Consider the following 15,661-nt stretch of genomic DNA (forward strand, 5'->3'; position numbering starts at 1 on the left):
TGGTTTTGATTTGAATTTCCCTAGTGGCTTATCCATACACTGAAAAATCCATGCTCCTTTATAGTGACCTCATACTTAATCAGTTCTCCAAGTGCTATGAATGATGCCACTTAGGAGGAGAAATTGAGGATTGTTGACATGGCCTGTGGAGTGACCTGAAGTAGACCCAGTTGGAACAATAGCTTTGTAGGTAGGAAAGGAGCAGTAGGAAAATGGAAAGTTGACTCCCTGAATTCCCATTATTCCCTTCCCATCTTACTCTGCATTTGTTAGTTTGGTTTTTGAGAGAGAGAGAAGAAATGTCTCTAAATGTAAAATCCTAATTGCTGCAGATAAGCCAGTATGGCTCCTTAGTTGGGGCCAACTTGACTGGGAGAGACAGAAGAGACTTCTGTTTTCTGGGAGCTGGACATTTCAGAATCATCTGTCATGGGCTTCCCACACACCATCTCCATGATGCAGGCTCGGAACTGGAAGGAAAGGGCAGAATTGGAGCTAGCCCCTTGTGACCAGTACAGAGGAAGTGACATCAAGAAATATGGGGGACAAAGAGATCTCTTTGTATTCCCAAAGCCTTGTGCAATGCCTTATACCCAGGATCTCCTCACATGGTTTGTTTTTTGTTTTTTGTTTTTTCTTTTAAAGATTTAATTTATTAAAGAACGAGTGGAGGGAGGTGGACAGAGAGAGAAAAACACTCCATGCTGAGCATGAAGCCTGACACAGGGCTCTATCCCAGGACCGAGAGATCCTGACCTGAGCCAAAGGCAGACGCTTACCTGAATGAGCCAGCCAGGTGTCCTCTCAGGTGGTTTTGAATACAAATGCCTAATCCTTAGAGCTATTCCTGGGTCTACATTAATAATCCCTACATATTTTGGCTCAGAGGCCTCACTGTCAGGAAACCTCCAAGCAGCACTTGCCTCATCAAAATACTCAAAAGCAAGGCCAGAGTAGGCCTGCCCACCCACCCCACCATTATTAGGGGGTGCTCCCAATTGGAAGGAATTGCCAGTTTTGTTCCCATCCAGAAGTTTTGAATCCGTCTTTGTGGACTGAGGAAACAAAAGAGCTATTAATTCTCAATGCAGGGAGTTTGCCCCACAAGAGAAGAACTCTCTTAGATTCATCTAAGTTTGGGTTTTTATTAGCTCAGATACAGAATTTGGGATAGGAGGCCACTTGGTACCTTCAGGTGATAAGCTGTGTTAGAGATTTATGAATGTGTTGGATTCCTGTGCTTTTGCATACACTCTTGCAAACTGGCAGTTGGAAGGGAAAGGATTTAGGGCTTCTGAAATGGAAGGAGTAGGAATTTAGGAGAACGATTATTAGTTTTTCAGAAAAACTCCTTTCGCTTCACATCCTGCCCCTCGGAGCAAACTGATTTTTATGACTCAACTTCTGTTTTCTCTGGATTCTATTACCTTGTCTCGGTAACCACACCCATCTCCCTGTGCTTACCAAGGGCTTCCCTTGTTCACCCCTCAGAACCTTTTGAGTGGAGTCTAAAGTGCTCTGAATCAAAAGTTGTTAGAAAAGAACCAGGTCTTACCAACGGGGTTTCATAGGAGTGTAAATAGCTTTACCTGCTTATTCATGAAGCAATAGATGATGGGATTGTAGACACAAGCACTCTTGGAGAAGAAGGCAGGAATGGTGACCAGCCGTAGGTCCACCCCGTGGTTCCGGTTGTTGATCAAGTACATGGCCATCGCAGCATAGGGCGTGTAACAGAAACAAAAGGACCCCACCATCACCACCACCATCCGGCTCACCTCCCGCTCGGCCTTCTGGGTTGAAGCAGACTCCTGTTGCTGGGCTGCAACCTGGGCAGAGCACAGAGAAATATTCTCTTCTCCCTGGCCCTTAACTCCCACATCTCCACCCTTTCCTACCAGGGGGGCATCCTCTCCAATGACCGCTCTTCTGTCCCAGCTTCTGGCCTAGTGCCTCTTGCTCTCCTTTCCTGAGGAAGGCGGGTGGAGACGGCTCTCTGGTCTGTGACTTTGGAAGGAATCACACGAATCTTGCCACACATTTGAGCCCTACTCTTCCCACCATTCCATCATACTCCCTGCCCCCACTTCTTCACTGCTTTTAGATACCCCCTCTACCTGGCTGTGGACGTTTTCAGATGTCTCCTGTTCTAAAGCCCTCACCCACTCTTCCGGCTCATTTGGAGCCCCCTGACCCCCCTCCCGAACCTCACAAAAATCACTCACAGCTCGGAGGGCTCCCAGCAGCTGCGAGTAGGAGAAGCAGATGAGGGAGAGAGGCACAATGAAGCAGAAGATAAAGAGGAACCAGGTGTAGTACTCGCTGCGGTATTTGGTGCCCACGGTGTACCAGTCGGGGCCGCAGGAGCACTGCAGGCCCTCAGGGATGTACCTGCAAGGGACCAAGCACTCACCCACCGGACAAGCACTTACCCACTGCGGGCCTCACCACAAAAATGAGTGGAGTGGGAGCTGAGATTCTAGACTGTGCTCTCCACTTAGAGGATGCTCCAGGACTCCCTGCAGGGGCAGTTTCTGCCCTTACCAGCTGAGGCTATAGCAATTCCAACCTCAGGGTGAACGTTAGCACTTGCCTCCCACAGCCTCACCTACTCCACCAGCTCTTTAAAAGTGGAAGTTAGGGGCGCCTGGGTGGCTCAGTGGGTTAAGCCGCTGCCTTCGGCCCAGGTCATGATCTCAGGGTCCTGGGATCGAGCCCCGCATCGGGCTCTCTGCTCAGCAGGGAGCCTGCTTCCCTCTCTCTCTCTCTCTCTGCCTGCCTCTCTGTCTACTTGTGATCTCTCTCTGTCAAATAAATAAATAAAATCTTTAAAAGAAACAAAAAAAAAAATAAAAGTGGAAGTTAGGGGCGCCTGGGTGGCACAGTTAAGCATCTGACCCTTGGTTTTGGCTGGGTCTCAGAATCATGAGACTGAGCCCCACATCGGGTGCCTCATTCAGGGCAGAGTCTGCTTAAGACTCCCTCTCCCTCTGCCCCTCCCCGACCCCCACCCTCTCTCTAAAAGAAATAAATTTTAAAAAGGTCAAGGACTAAGATCATATCCAACTCTTTCCACCCACACCAACCAGAGCTCCTAGCTCATCACCATTGCCCTACACCCTCACCGGCTCCAGCCAAAGAAGGGTGGGATGGAGACGCCAATACCAATGGTCCAGGTAGCCAGGACCACCATCAGCGCGTGCTTGGAGCTGAAGCGGAAGTTGCCGAAGGGCTTACAGATGACCAGGTAGCGCTCAAAGGCCAGGAAGGCCAGTGACCAGCCTGTCACCAGACCTGTAGTGAAACGTGAGAGTAATTGGGGTAGACAGCCCCACCCAGCCTGGCAGGCAGAGTGGCTTACAGACAGTGGAGCAAGAAGGGGTAAAGAAGGGATTGGACTGATGGTTGGTGTGGAGTTTGGGACTCCGTTAAACCTCTAGTCCCGGCTGCTTTGTACCCCAATGATAAAGAGCACCAAATTCCTTTTTCCCCGGGCTCCTCCTCTAGGAGCCCACTCTAACCCAACATTCTGGCCCCTGCTTCTGATCCTGAAGCAGTCCTTTGTTTCCCCCAAGTCTCCTTCCCTGGCAGTACCTGCTGTAGTGCCCAGGAAGGCCTCCAAAGCACAAATATGGTGCCCAAAGATGAAGTATCCGTGACAGCTGGCGATGAAGACGCTGGACACAGAGATGCAGTAGATGAAGCCCCCCAGGGACACATTGACCAGAATATAGTTGAGTGGCTGTCGCAATTTTTTGTAGCGGAGGGTGGCCACCAGCACTGTGGCATTGAGTGGTGTCCCTGCAAAGAAGACAAAGCCCATGAAGACTGCCTGGAGGCGGAAGGCCCAGACCGGGGCAATGTGGTACTGAGGCCCATCCCATGGCCCCACCAAGGAGATGTTCTTGAACAGATAAAACTCCTCCTCCCCTGACATCTTACTCACGGGATGTCCCCCACCCTCTCTGATTCCTCTTATAAGGTTACCGTCCCACCACCACTTCCCCCGCCTCCAAAGCCCCTTTCCGGCTCCCTGAATGATGAGTACTGACCCTAAGCCTCCTAAGGATGAAGTTTGAGATTAAAGATGTGCAAGCCCCCACGATAAACCTTTTGTGGACCCAAAGCCGATTGTGTGTTCTGGGGAGGATAAAAGACTGGACTCAGAATCGACAGGCAGTGCTGGGTGCTGGAATGAACAGGAGTGGGCTCACAGCAGCTGAGTGCTAAATGTGTGCTGACCCATATTTAGCGGAGATGTGTCCACTTCCTGTGTGTGTGTGTCCTTTCAATGGAACTATTGAAGGTCCGCCTTTCCGTTTGGCTTCTGGCGTGACTATATCCCTATACGTTTCTGTGCCCTTCTGCTCCCTTGTGGAAGGTGCCCCCTGAGGGTGCCCCCTGAGACTACCCCTCCAGAGATCTTGGGCTCACAGCCAGCCTGGGAAGCAACCTTGGGCCACAGAAGGGCCAGGAAATGGGGAGCACCCGGGGTGGGAGCACCTCAGTGAAGGGCCTTCACAGATCAGTACAGGGGCAACAGGACAATGCTGCCGCTGTTTCTTAATGTGGAGTCTATGCAGGGAGGTTTTCTGCTCAGAAACCCCCACTCCCAGCCAGGCTGAGGTTGGTTGGCTCGCTGGCCCCCCGCCTTGAGCTCGCAGTGCCCAAGTCACCATCGTGTTGCCCTGTCTGGTCTCCAGTCCTGCCCAGCTCTCACAGCCTGACTCAAAACCTGGCCTGTGCAGCCTGCCCCAGCGAGGCCAGCTCTGCCCTTAGTCCTGTAAGTGTGTCCCCTGCCCCACCGCAGCGGTCCCTGAGCCCAGAGATAAAAGCGATGCACTTTAAATACAGGTATAAGGGGAAGTGAAAAGTGGCCCCTGTTGGCACCGTTGTTTGTATCCCATGAATCCCCCCACAGGGAAAAATTATAAACAAAATATGAAAAACGACTCCTGGAAAGCACGATCAAGTACCCCAAGGCAGGGCAGCAAGGGAGAGGACCCAATCCTTGATTGAATGAAGGGAACCATCTACGTGCAAATGGATTATTTACTGAGGGCACTTCCCAGTCTAAAGGGGCAGGGGATGGCTGAAACTCCAGTGGAAAGTCCCAAACTTTTTCCCCTGAAGAGTCAGAGGACAGAGTCTGGGACTCTAGAGTAGCTGAAGATGGAAGGTGAGTCCCCTGGAAGGAAGGATGCCCCAGAAGAGGAAGCCTTCAATTCCGAACACAAACTCCCCTCCAATCCTAGGCTGCCTGCCTGCTGAGCTATGCAAGGAGAAATGTCCCAAGAGCCCAGCAAACCGTAGGAGCTGGGGCGTCTGAAAGCTGAGCAGAGGTTCGGGCTGCTATCCAGGGCCACAGAGAAAGAGTCTGAGTTCAGTTCCTCCATGTTAGAGGAGCAGGGCAAACCCGTCTGGCTTTCCATCTGAAATTCCAAAAGGCCACACCTTAGGACTAACATCTATGTCCCTTGAATCCTGAGCTAGACATGGCCTCTCCTAGGTCCATCCTGAAACCTTTCCAAACAGTCCCTTCCCACCTTATGACACCCAACCTCAGATAGAGGGCCAAGGAGCCCAAGCTGGGAGCAACTCAGCCCTAGGTAAGATGGGGCTGGTGGGAGCGGTGGCAACAGCTCAGGCCAGATAGAGCCTTACCGAAGTATAGGGTCTTATTGGTACTGACGCAGGAGACAACAGACTTTCAGAGTCAGCGAAGCCATGGAGTAGAGAGCAGGAAGATTTTGAGGATGGGGCATGGGGTAAAGGTGGAGGATAATGATACAAAAACGGGAGAAATTTTGAGTACATTTGACATACACAGTGCCCTTTTCGGGTTTAAAGTCACTTTATTAGTTTGGGAAAGTGATAATATACGAAGGCTTTACAGAAGATTATGTCAGAGAGATTTAGACCAGGATTTCTCCTCCTCCACACTAGTGATATGTTGGATCAGACAATTCTTTGCTGGGGGAGGGCGTGCGGCCGTCTTGAGCATTGTAGGACGCTTAACAGCATTCCTGGTCGCTACCCACCGGATGCCAATGGCACCAGCACCGCCTCAGCTGTGAGAACCAAAATGTTTCCAGACACAAATATCCCCTGAGAGGCAAAATCATCCCCTTTTGCCCCCTCACCTCCAGTTAAGAACCACTGACTTAGGGGCGCCTGGGTGGCTCAGTGGGTTAAGCCTCTGCCTTCGGCTCAGGTGCTGATCTCAGGATCCTGTGATGGAGCCCCACATAGGGCTTTCTGCTCAGAGGGAAGCCTGCTTCCCCCCTCTATCTCTGCCTGCTACTCTGCCTACTTGTGATCTCTCACTCTCTCTGTCAAATGAATAAATAAAATCTTAAAAAAAAAAAAAGAAGCACTGACTTAGATTTAGACATATAAATGTCCTGAACCAAATGGAAGAAACGGTCAAGAGGGAATTTGTTTTCCCAGTCATTCTCATTGTCTAGAAAAGGGGAATTTTTATAAAGACATTTTTTTCATTTTATTTATTTTTTTTCAAAGATTCATTTATTTATTTGACAGAGAGAGATCACAAGTAGGCAGAGCAGCAGACAGAGAGAGAGGAGGAAGCAGGCTTCCCACCGAGCAGAGAGCCCGATGCAGGGCTTGATCCCAGGACCCTGAAACCATGACCTGAGCCGAAGTCAGAGGCTTTAACCCACTGAGCCACCCAGGCACCCCGATTTTATTTATTTATTTTTAAAGATTTTATTTATTTGACAGAGAGAGAGAGAGAGCACAAGCAGGGAGAGCGGCTGGCAGAGGCAAAGGGAGAAGCAGGCTCCCCGCTGAGCAAGGAACCCCATGTGGGACTCAATCCCAGGACCCTGAGAGCATGACCTGAGCCGAAAGTATACACTTAACCGACTGAACCACCTAGGTGCCCCTATTTTTCCATTTTAGAGAGAGAGAAAGAGAGAGAGGAGCTGGGGAGGGGCAGAGGGAGAGAGAGAATCCCAACAAACTGTGCTCTGGGCACAGAGCCTGATGCAGGGCTAGAGCCCACCACCCTGAGATCATGACTGGAGCTAAAACTAAGAGTCGGATCCCCAACCGATAGAGCCACCCAGGAGCCCCAAAAAGAGGATACATTTTGAATAGTTGCAGTGTTTTGGTTTTTCTTTTTTTCCCCTATTCTCTTCAGGAGTTCATTCATTTATATGCCTACCTTCTCCAAAAGTAATTTAAGGGAAGTTTGTGGGAATCTATGGAACACAACAAGAAGTCATGAATCAAATGTAGGAGCAAAAAGAAGAGAACAACAGCGGGGAGTTCAAAAGTCAGGAATTAAATTGAAATATGACCACACGTTCATGCTTTCTAACTGCTAGAGTGGATTACAGGTATGTCCAGGACTGAATATTCAGAAAGTACAAAGGAATATACAGTGAAAATCAGCTTGTCTCGCAACGCAGTTCCCCTCTCCCAAGGCAACCAGTGTTGGCTTTCGCTGTGTTGTTGATACGTAGGAGGTGACAGTGAACTTGAGATGATGTGTTGTGACAATGTTAAATCTGTTGAATACAGACCCATAAGGGTTCTCCAGACAAATGAGGAGATAAGAAAAAAGGTCTACATGCTGACATGGATATGAGGAATCATCAGAGGATTTTTGCCTGACCAAAAGCCAGCCTCTCTTGGGAGGAAAGGGAGGAAGCTCCGATTTCTCTCCAGAGAATTCCGTCTATGGCTTGTTAAGCACAGACAATCAAGTCATTGAAGGCCCAAGGGCCCAGTGCCCACAGCAAGGCCGCAGTAATTTTAGCCTGAGGGGAAAAGCGTATGGCAGGAGCCAGTGGATTCCTCTCCCCAGACCCCTGCCATCCTGGAGGAAGCAGAGTGTGTTGGGGGGCGGGGTGGTTTATGACTGTCTCGGTGGTGAAGAAAGGATTACTGGTATTTAGTGGGCAGGACACTTCCAGACAGGCCACACAAGGAAGAACGATCCTGCCTCAAATTCGAACAGCACCCCCTAGAGAGAAGCACTGGCTGGAATCCAAGCCCCGTCTCATCCCTGAAACATTCTTGGCCCCTAGGAGCCTCTCTTGGAGCCACCTCACTTCCTGGCACATTTACCAAGAGGAGCAATTTAGGGAATGCTTGCTGAGGTAATGGAATGACGTGTTGTCGGCTATGCTATTATTTATAAGGCAGTTTAGAGCTGGGGAACAGCTTCCCAAAAAAGTCTCTTTGGTTTTAGAATAGATGAGCTGTTGCCTTTGTCCCTGGCCACGATGAGTTAGCAGAACCGGTTGTCTGGTCCTGCCCTCCTGGATCGAGACCATGAAACTTCCCCAGATACAAACGAACGCTGGCCAATCCTCTCTCTAAAAAAGTGAGGGGCCATTCTTCCTGCCTATCCAAGAAGGGGCTGGGCTCATGAGGAAGCCTGCTTTAAAAGGATGGAAGGCAGGAGGCTTTCTTTGGGCTTATGGTTTCCACTCAGAGCCAAGAGATGAGAATCAGCCCAAATATTTGTTGCCACAAGTGATGTTTTTTGTGTACTCCCCTGAGATGTTTCTTTCACATACTCACTCACTCATTCCACAGACATTTGCTAAGTGATGTCTACACTAACGGTCGAACTGAGAAGATGAGATTAATTTGGTGAAGTGATTACACAGAGCCCAGCGCATAGGAACGCTTGGGAGTCTCTTGTCAGCAGGACTGCTAAGTGCCAGACACAAGGCTAGACCCCAAAGACCAGCAAAACAGGGCTCTGCCTTCTGCGGCCAAGCAGGGCCCGGGGGGAGTAGGTGGGGAGGCAAAGTGATGGCTATGGTACAATCAAGAATGAAAGGCAGACCCTGGCAGGGCCCACTGGGTTCGCCCACAAGACCCCAGTTTCTGAACCTCCTCCTCACTCTCACTGGGAAACTCCCAGCCAGAAGGAACCCACCCAAGCCACACTTAGCCTGTTGGCAGGTTTTTTCCCTGCAGCCTCCTGGGCAGGATGAGCAGGGCAGGCTGGGGTGTGGGAGGGAGTGTGAGTATTTACAGGATGTATTCCATCTCTAGTTTTCTAGAAAGTCTGGGCAGCAATGTCTACTGTGTTTAAAACAGCCTTCGGATTTAGATAAATGTGCCTCTTGTAAGCCAAATGCAGATTGATTTCCTATTCTTATGATGGGGACAGGACCTGTCTCACACAGTTGTTATAAGGTTAGATAAGATCTGCAGAGCAAGGGCACCTGGGTGGCTCAGTTGGTTAAGCGTCTGCCTTTGGCTCAGGTCATGATCCTGCGGTCCTGGGATTGAGACCTATATCAGGCTCTCTGCCTGTTTCTCTGTCTCTCTATCTCTGCCTGAAATAAATAAATAAAGCCTTAAAAAAAATCAGCAAAGCACAGAACCCACCACCCAGCCCATATTAAGCATTAAAGAACAACTCTCCTATTGAGTATTTCCCCCCACCCTCCTCTCCTTTGTACAGCATCTTACAATTTGCAGACCGCCTTCACGGACATCATCGCGCCTGTTCTCCAAATTACCCTGCAAGGCACACAGGGCAAGCGTTCCTTCCCTGACTGACAGATGAAGAAACTAAGTCAGCAAATGTCTTCCAGTCAAGGTGATGTGAGTCAGGCTTCTCCTTCCTCATCCAGGAGGCTGATGATGTAGAGGTTTTATTTTCTGGTGGTCTGATCATGAGGAAAGAAAGAAGGGTTGTTCTTCACGGGGTGTGGGCTCCCTCTGACCTGGGGATCCCTGGGAAAGTAGAGGTTGCTGGACCCTGGCTTCTTCTCTGCCTTTTCTCACCAGCACCCCCACCAAAGTCCATGTGGTAGCCCCGGGGAAGAACTGGCTGGTCCTGGGAAGGGGGCCCTGCCTGGAGCTGGTGCATGGCTCCACAGTGGGCCAGGGAGGGCCGGAGAGAGCCAGGAGAGAGGCAAAGCCTGCTGGAGTGCAGCCTGCCTGGGCTGGTTGCCAGCCTGGGAGAACATTCCACCTCTAAGAACCACAAACCGAGCCTGCTGCTGATGTGTCAGGGAAGGCACATCTGGCCAGACATAATCATCAGTGGCTCGTTGGTCTAGGGGTATGATTCTCGCTTAGGGTGCGAGAGGTCCCGGGTTCAAATCCCGGACGAGCCCTTATTTTCCTGATTTCTTTTTCCTGTACCCCAACATACACTGCCTGCCCCTTTTAGGGTTGAGGCATAAAGACGGCCTAGTGGTGAGTGGATAAAGGACCCTAAGGACAAGCTGCCAGTCATTCTCCCCATTAGCCATGGCCCACATATACCCCATTATTTCCTCTGAGGCCAAATGGGGAGGGAGGCGACTGGCATCAGGAGCTGAGCTAGAGAAGGTAAGAGTCAAAGAGTTGTATTATGTTGGGCAAAAAGAGTCTTTTGGAGGGCCTCAGATGAAGGGTAAATAATCAGGACAATTTGGGGGGTGGGTCTGAGCCCAAGGTCAAGAAAAGACAAGCTCCTTGTATAAAACTCAAGCTATGAAATGCACTGGATTTGAAGTCCAAAAGGTAGGATTAAGTTACAATTTTGAGTCTCAGGTTTCCCATTGGTAAAATGGGGACAGTAATATTTTTTTCTTAGAGTTTTTGGGAGGATTAAAGCAGAAATTGTATTCAAAAATCCTTTGCAAACTATAATGCACCTTACAGACATAGGGATTATTTTAAATAATGCTAAAAGATAAAGTAAACGTAGGGGCGCCTGGATGGCTCAGTGGGTTAAAGCCTCTGCCTTTGGCTCAGGTCATGATCCCAGGATCCTGGGATTGAGCACCACATCGAGCCCCACATCGAGCCCCACATCTCTGCTCAGCAGGGAGCCTGGTTCCACCTCTCTCTCTGCCTGTCTTTCTGCCTACTTGTGATGTCTGTCTGTCAAATAAATAAATTTTTTTAAAATCTTAAAAAAAAAAAAGTAAATGTAGAGACCAACTCTGGAAACACAACAGACTAAACTAATGTAGCTATCTCCTCACCCAGTGTCCCTAAAACACACACATAGAAAGGTTGAATACAATAGGATTTAAAAATTAGTATCAGAGTGCCTGGCTGGCTCAGTTGGTAGAACATGTGACTCTTGATCTCAGGGTTATGAGTCCAAGCCTCACATTGGGTGTAGAGATTACTTAAAAAATTAAAAGAAAAAAAGAGCATTAAAACAAAATTAATATTTGGATGGGGCAAAAAATTTTCTTAAAAAAAAAGAAAAGAAAAGAAAAGAAATTCCCTGGGTGGCTCAGTTGGTTAAGCATCCAACTCTCCATCTCAGCTCAGGTCTTGATCTCAGGATTGTGAGTTCAAGCCCCACACTGGGCTCCATGCTGGGCATGGAGCCTACTTGAAAAAAAAAAAAAAATAGAAGGAAATTCCCAGATATCAGACTTAAAGAAGGAATACAAAGCCAAGGAAAAGAGAAGTAGGGGACTCTTGGGTGGCTCACTTGGTTGAGTGACTAACTCCTGATTTCAGCTCAGGTCATGATTTCAGTGTTGTGGGACCAAGCCCCGAGTGGGGCTCTGTGCTTAGTGTGGAGTCTGCTCGAGATTCTCTCTCTCTCCCTCTCCTCTGCGTCTCCCACCACTTATGCTTGCTCTCTTTCTCTCTCTAAAAATAAATAAAATCTTTTTAAAAAACAAAAGAGAAGAGAAGAGGAAGCTGTCACAGTGGCCCATGGTGGGTTTCAGAAACAGATATAAACCCAGGGACCTAGAGCTGTGTTTTAGTGCTTCTAGTTATAAGATACATTACTTCAGCCCACCAGAGATGAGAAGCTGGGTCTGAACCCCCTACACAAAGCTTAGAACATCAAAGATCTACTTTGTCCATGGAAAAAAGATGAAAAATGATGCACACCAGTCCAAGGAACCAACGAAAAGGAATAGAAACACAAGTCATCCCAGAAATTAAAGTCTTAAGCCTGAGCAGATGCTTGTATTGCATTGGATTTATGTTATCTATAATCTCCAAGCAGAGAAATTAAATCTAAACCTGGTTCTGTACCCTTGGAATACCATATAGCCTCACAGAAGCAAGAGAGATCTCTGTCATTGAGACACCTGAGTGGCTCGGTTAGTTAAGCAGTGACTCTTGATTTCAGCTCAGGTCATGATCTCAGGATCCTGGGATAGAGCCCTGCACTTGGCTCCATGGGGAGCCTGATTGAGGATTGTCTCTTTCTCCCTCTGCTCCTCCCTCTGCTCTTGGTTGCTCTCTCTCTAAAATAAATAAAAAATTCCTTTTCTTTTTTAAAAAATTAAAAAAGAAAAAAAGCGCTCTGTTGCAATGTTTCATAACATAGGGCATTGGAACTCTCACTGAAGAAACAAACACCTACTGAAGAAGTGTTCACAATAAAATATCAAACTAGACAAGGAAGCAATCCACCATAAGGAAGAGTCAGCAACATAAGGAAAAAACATGAAAACACTATATAGTAAGTATACTTAAAATTATTAAAGACAAGAAAATAAACCATAATGAAAATGTTGCACTGTTAAAAAAAAAAAAAGCACCTTATTTAGGGAAAAAAATAAAAACACGAGGAAAGACACACCATTGAAATTAGACTCAATGATGCATTAAAAAGTAAACTAGACCCAGCTGATAAGATAATTGGTGAACGGGAAGATAGAGCTGGTGAAATCACTCAAAATATGGAGAGGGGAAAGTGATGAGATATAAAATATGGAAGAATAGTTAAAAGATACTAGTGAAAGCATAAGACAGCTTTAGCAACAAAAGACTATAAAAAAAAAAGAGAATATCTTCCAAAGGCCAAGAGAAAGCTGTCAATCTAAAATTCTATGCCCATTACATTTCTATTTAAATTGTATGAAATAAAGACATCTGAGAATGTTCATCAAAGACTGTCACTGAAATGCTGCTAAAATATACCCTTCATAAGAAGGGAACAAATAAGGAAGGAGTGAAATGCAAGAAGGAATGATGAGCAGAGAAATTTATAAATACATTAGTGACTTTAAACGAGCCCTGAAAGCTACTGTTAGTGGAAAGTAAATTGGTCCAACGGCTTTATGGAGCCATTTGGTAAAAATCAGTAAAGTTTAAGGTGCACATATTCCATGACCCAGAAATTCTACTTCTCGGTATCTAGACTAGAGAAGTGCTTACGTATATGCCAGAGACACAGGCACAGCACTGACCACTAAAACATTGTTTTCTTTTTATTTATTTATTTGTTTGTTTGTTTATTTGAGAGAGAGAGCACCTGCAAGTGGGGCCAGGAAAGGGGCAGAAGGAGAAGGAGAGAAGCAGCCTCCCCACCGAAGGCCAAGCAGGAGCCCATGTGGGCCAATCTCGCAACCCTGGGCACCTCTGAGGTATTGTTTTCTAACACAGAAAAACTGGAAACAGCCTGGATGCCCATTAGCAGAAGAACGAATAAATTGTGATATATTCAAACACTGAAATAATATTCAGCAGTTAAAATTCATTAATTAGTGCTAAATGAAATACGGATGTATGCTAAAAAAAATGTGGAGAGAAGAAGAAAGTTTGCAGAATGTTTATTTATTTTTAAGTTATCTCTAGGCCCAAAGTGGGGCTCAAATTCTGGACCCGGAGATCAAAGGTCGCATGACCTACCAACTGAGGCAGCTTGGAGCCCCCAGAGAGATTTTTTAAATACACGAATCAATATTTTGTTGTTTGTGGATACAAACATATAAAGTAAAACTGTAAAACCATAAATAGAGGGGCTATCTCTGAATCAAATACTGCAAAAGGAACAGTTGTTGGATTTCAGTGGTGAGTACATGTCTATTTGTTGTTATATTCTGTACTGTGCTTTTCTGCCTGTTTGAAATATTCACTTTCTTTTTTTCTTTTTTAATGGGCCTTTCGAAATAAGGGTAAAGGGGGATAAATGGCTGCATTGATCCTCAGAGGGGATGATCTGATGGGATGGGATTAGGGGAAGGCTGAGTCCAGAGTACAGGGATTACAAGGATTAAGTCAGATCATCCCCCCTAAACTGATTACCTGGCTGGCATCCCTACCACTCCAGGGCCCTTCACATATGCATCCCTGGACCACAGTCCCCTTCCGCCCATGCCAGCTAAGTCTTTACCTCCTGCCTCCTAACTTCACCCCCACCCTCAACCCAGTACGGATATGGCTGGGATTTGCCCAAATTTGGGTCCTGAAAACAGAGTGGTTCAGGTCTCTCCTGAATGCTCCCCAAATCAAGGGTGAACAGTGACCTGCACCCCAGGAGCCAAGGAGAGATTAGTCCTAATACTCAGGATCAGAACTCCCTGAGGAAAGCCTAGATCACTGGATGTCATAGTGGACAACTTCCTCTCCTGCCCCTCCCTCCATGAACCAAGAAGTTGACAGTCAAGGTCAACTGTTAACTGAACTTGCTGGCTGAGCCAGGACTACAATGGGCTTTGCTTGGGCAGAGCAAACAGCCATTGGGCTTCCAACCTTCCAGATTGTCAGTCTCCAGAGCTCTATGCCCCCATCTTGACACCCTGCCACCGCCATGCCAGCCATGTTTGAACAGGCCCGATAACCGCAGCAGACTCCCTGAATGGGGTCTTTGTGGGCTTGTTCAATAGCCTTTCCCCACACCTAGATCACCATGACCATAGGATCTGGGGTGTAATCCTATCTTTTGAGGAGCAAATGAAACCCTCTTGATCTGAGCTTCTCATTTCTCAGAGCACCAAGCTGGGGGTTTGAGAGGGAGGAAAAAAAGAGGTGGGAGGAGGGAGACATTTATAGGGCAACATTATGCTTAACAGGTCACATTTAACTCCATGTGAAATCATATATTGAATGTTAAGACAGCATTCACCAGGTAGTTGAGAGATTTACCTTTCTCATTCATTGTGTCAGATACTTCGTCAGATGCTGGAGATACAAAAATGACTAAAGTACTTCCCAATCTTCCAGAAGTTGGGCAGACACAAGAGTATACACCTGACCTTGACACCTGAAAGTGACAGGAGCTGCCCTAAAAGGAAGGATAGGAGGGGCACTGCTGGCCTCTACTGGTCTAAGGGTGGGCATCAGGGAAGGCTGCTAGGGGTGACTCCCCATGGGTGGCTGAAGAATAAGTAGGGATGTCCCTGCAAAAAAGGGCCTCTTACCTTAAGAATATGGAGGGCTCCTGAACCTGGACGCCCGTGGGCGTGAACACAATGTATGTCCATAACCTGGTGAGTGGATATAGAAGGAAAGGGATTGGTATGTGTCCCTGGCTCAAGCATCTCCTAATACATTTCTGGATGTGTTGGGACTGCCTGGTTCTCGAGTGTACTCACTTTACTGGCTGAGACCTGGAGAGACGTGAGAACAATCGCCTCCTTAAGATCGCACTCACCAGGTAAATGATATTCCCTGAATGAATAAGTGAAATAAGCCCTCTGGGTTTCCACATCTCCTTCGTGTGAGAGCGAAAATCAGTAGTGCTACAGAGGCAGGGTGAGTAGGGGTGGTGGCTCGAAGCTCAGAGGGTGTGGGGCAGGGTGGGAAGGCAGAGCGGTGGAGAGAAGAGGTCTTCAGGCAGCGAGGAGTGCGTGGGGCCAAGGAGCGGCCCTCCTGAGAGAGTCCCTGGTTCTGGCTTGGTGGGGGCGCGAGGAGAGCAGAGAGATCAGGACCCTGCAGTTCACGGATCTTCGCCTTGACTTCCCTTCTC

The 15,661-nt window shown here is 47.7% G+C and overlaps 1 protein-coding gene and 1 non-coding gene across 2 annotated transcripts in view; one reads left to right on the top strand and one right to left on the bottom strand.

Moving 5' to 3' along the window:
- The window catches only part of OPN1SW (opsin 1, short wave sensitive), a 16,241-nt gene continuing 580 nt past the window's right edge, over window positions 1–15,661 (bottom strand). Inside the window, exons 2-6 of the mRNA XM_047694380.1 lie at window positions 3,595–3,801; window positions 3,126–3,294; window positions 2,226–2,391; window positions 1,590–1,829; window positions 1–470 (exon numbers count right to left, since the gene is read on the bottom strand). Coding sequence (XP_047550336.1) covers window positions 351–470; window positions 1,590–1,829; window positions 2,226–2,391; window positions 3,126–3,294; window positions 3,595–3,801 — 902 coding nt within the window. The 3' untranslated portion in view covers window positions 1–350. The remainder of the gene's footprint in view (window positions 471–1,589; window positions 1,830–2,225; window positions 2,392–3,125; window positions 3,295–3,594; window positions 3,802–15,661) is intronic.
- On the top strand, window positions 10,044–10,115 carry TRNAP-AGG (transfer RNA proline (anticodon AGG)). Its single transcript has one exon. It is a non-coding gene; the product is annotated as a tRNA-Pro (tRNA).

This window comes from Lutra lutra, chromosome 11 (assembly GCF_902655055.1).
Source record: "Lutra lutra chromosome 11, mLutLut1.2, whole genome shotgun sequence".
Classification (NCBI taxonomy): domain Eukaryota; kingdom Metazoa; phylum Chordata; class Mammalia; order Carnivora; family Mustelidae; genus Lutra; species Lutra lutra.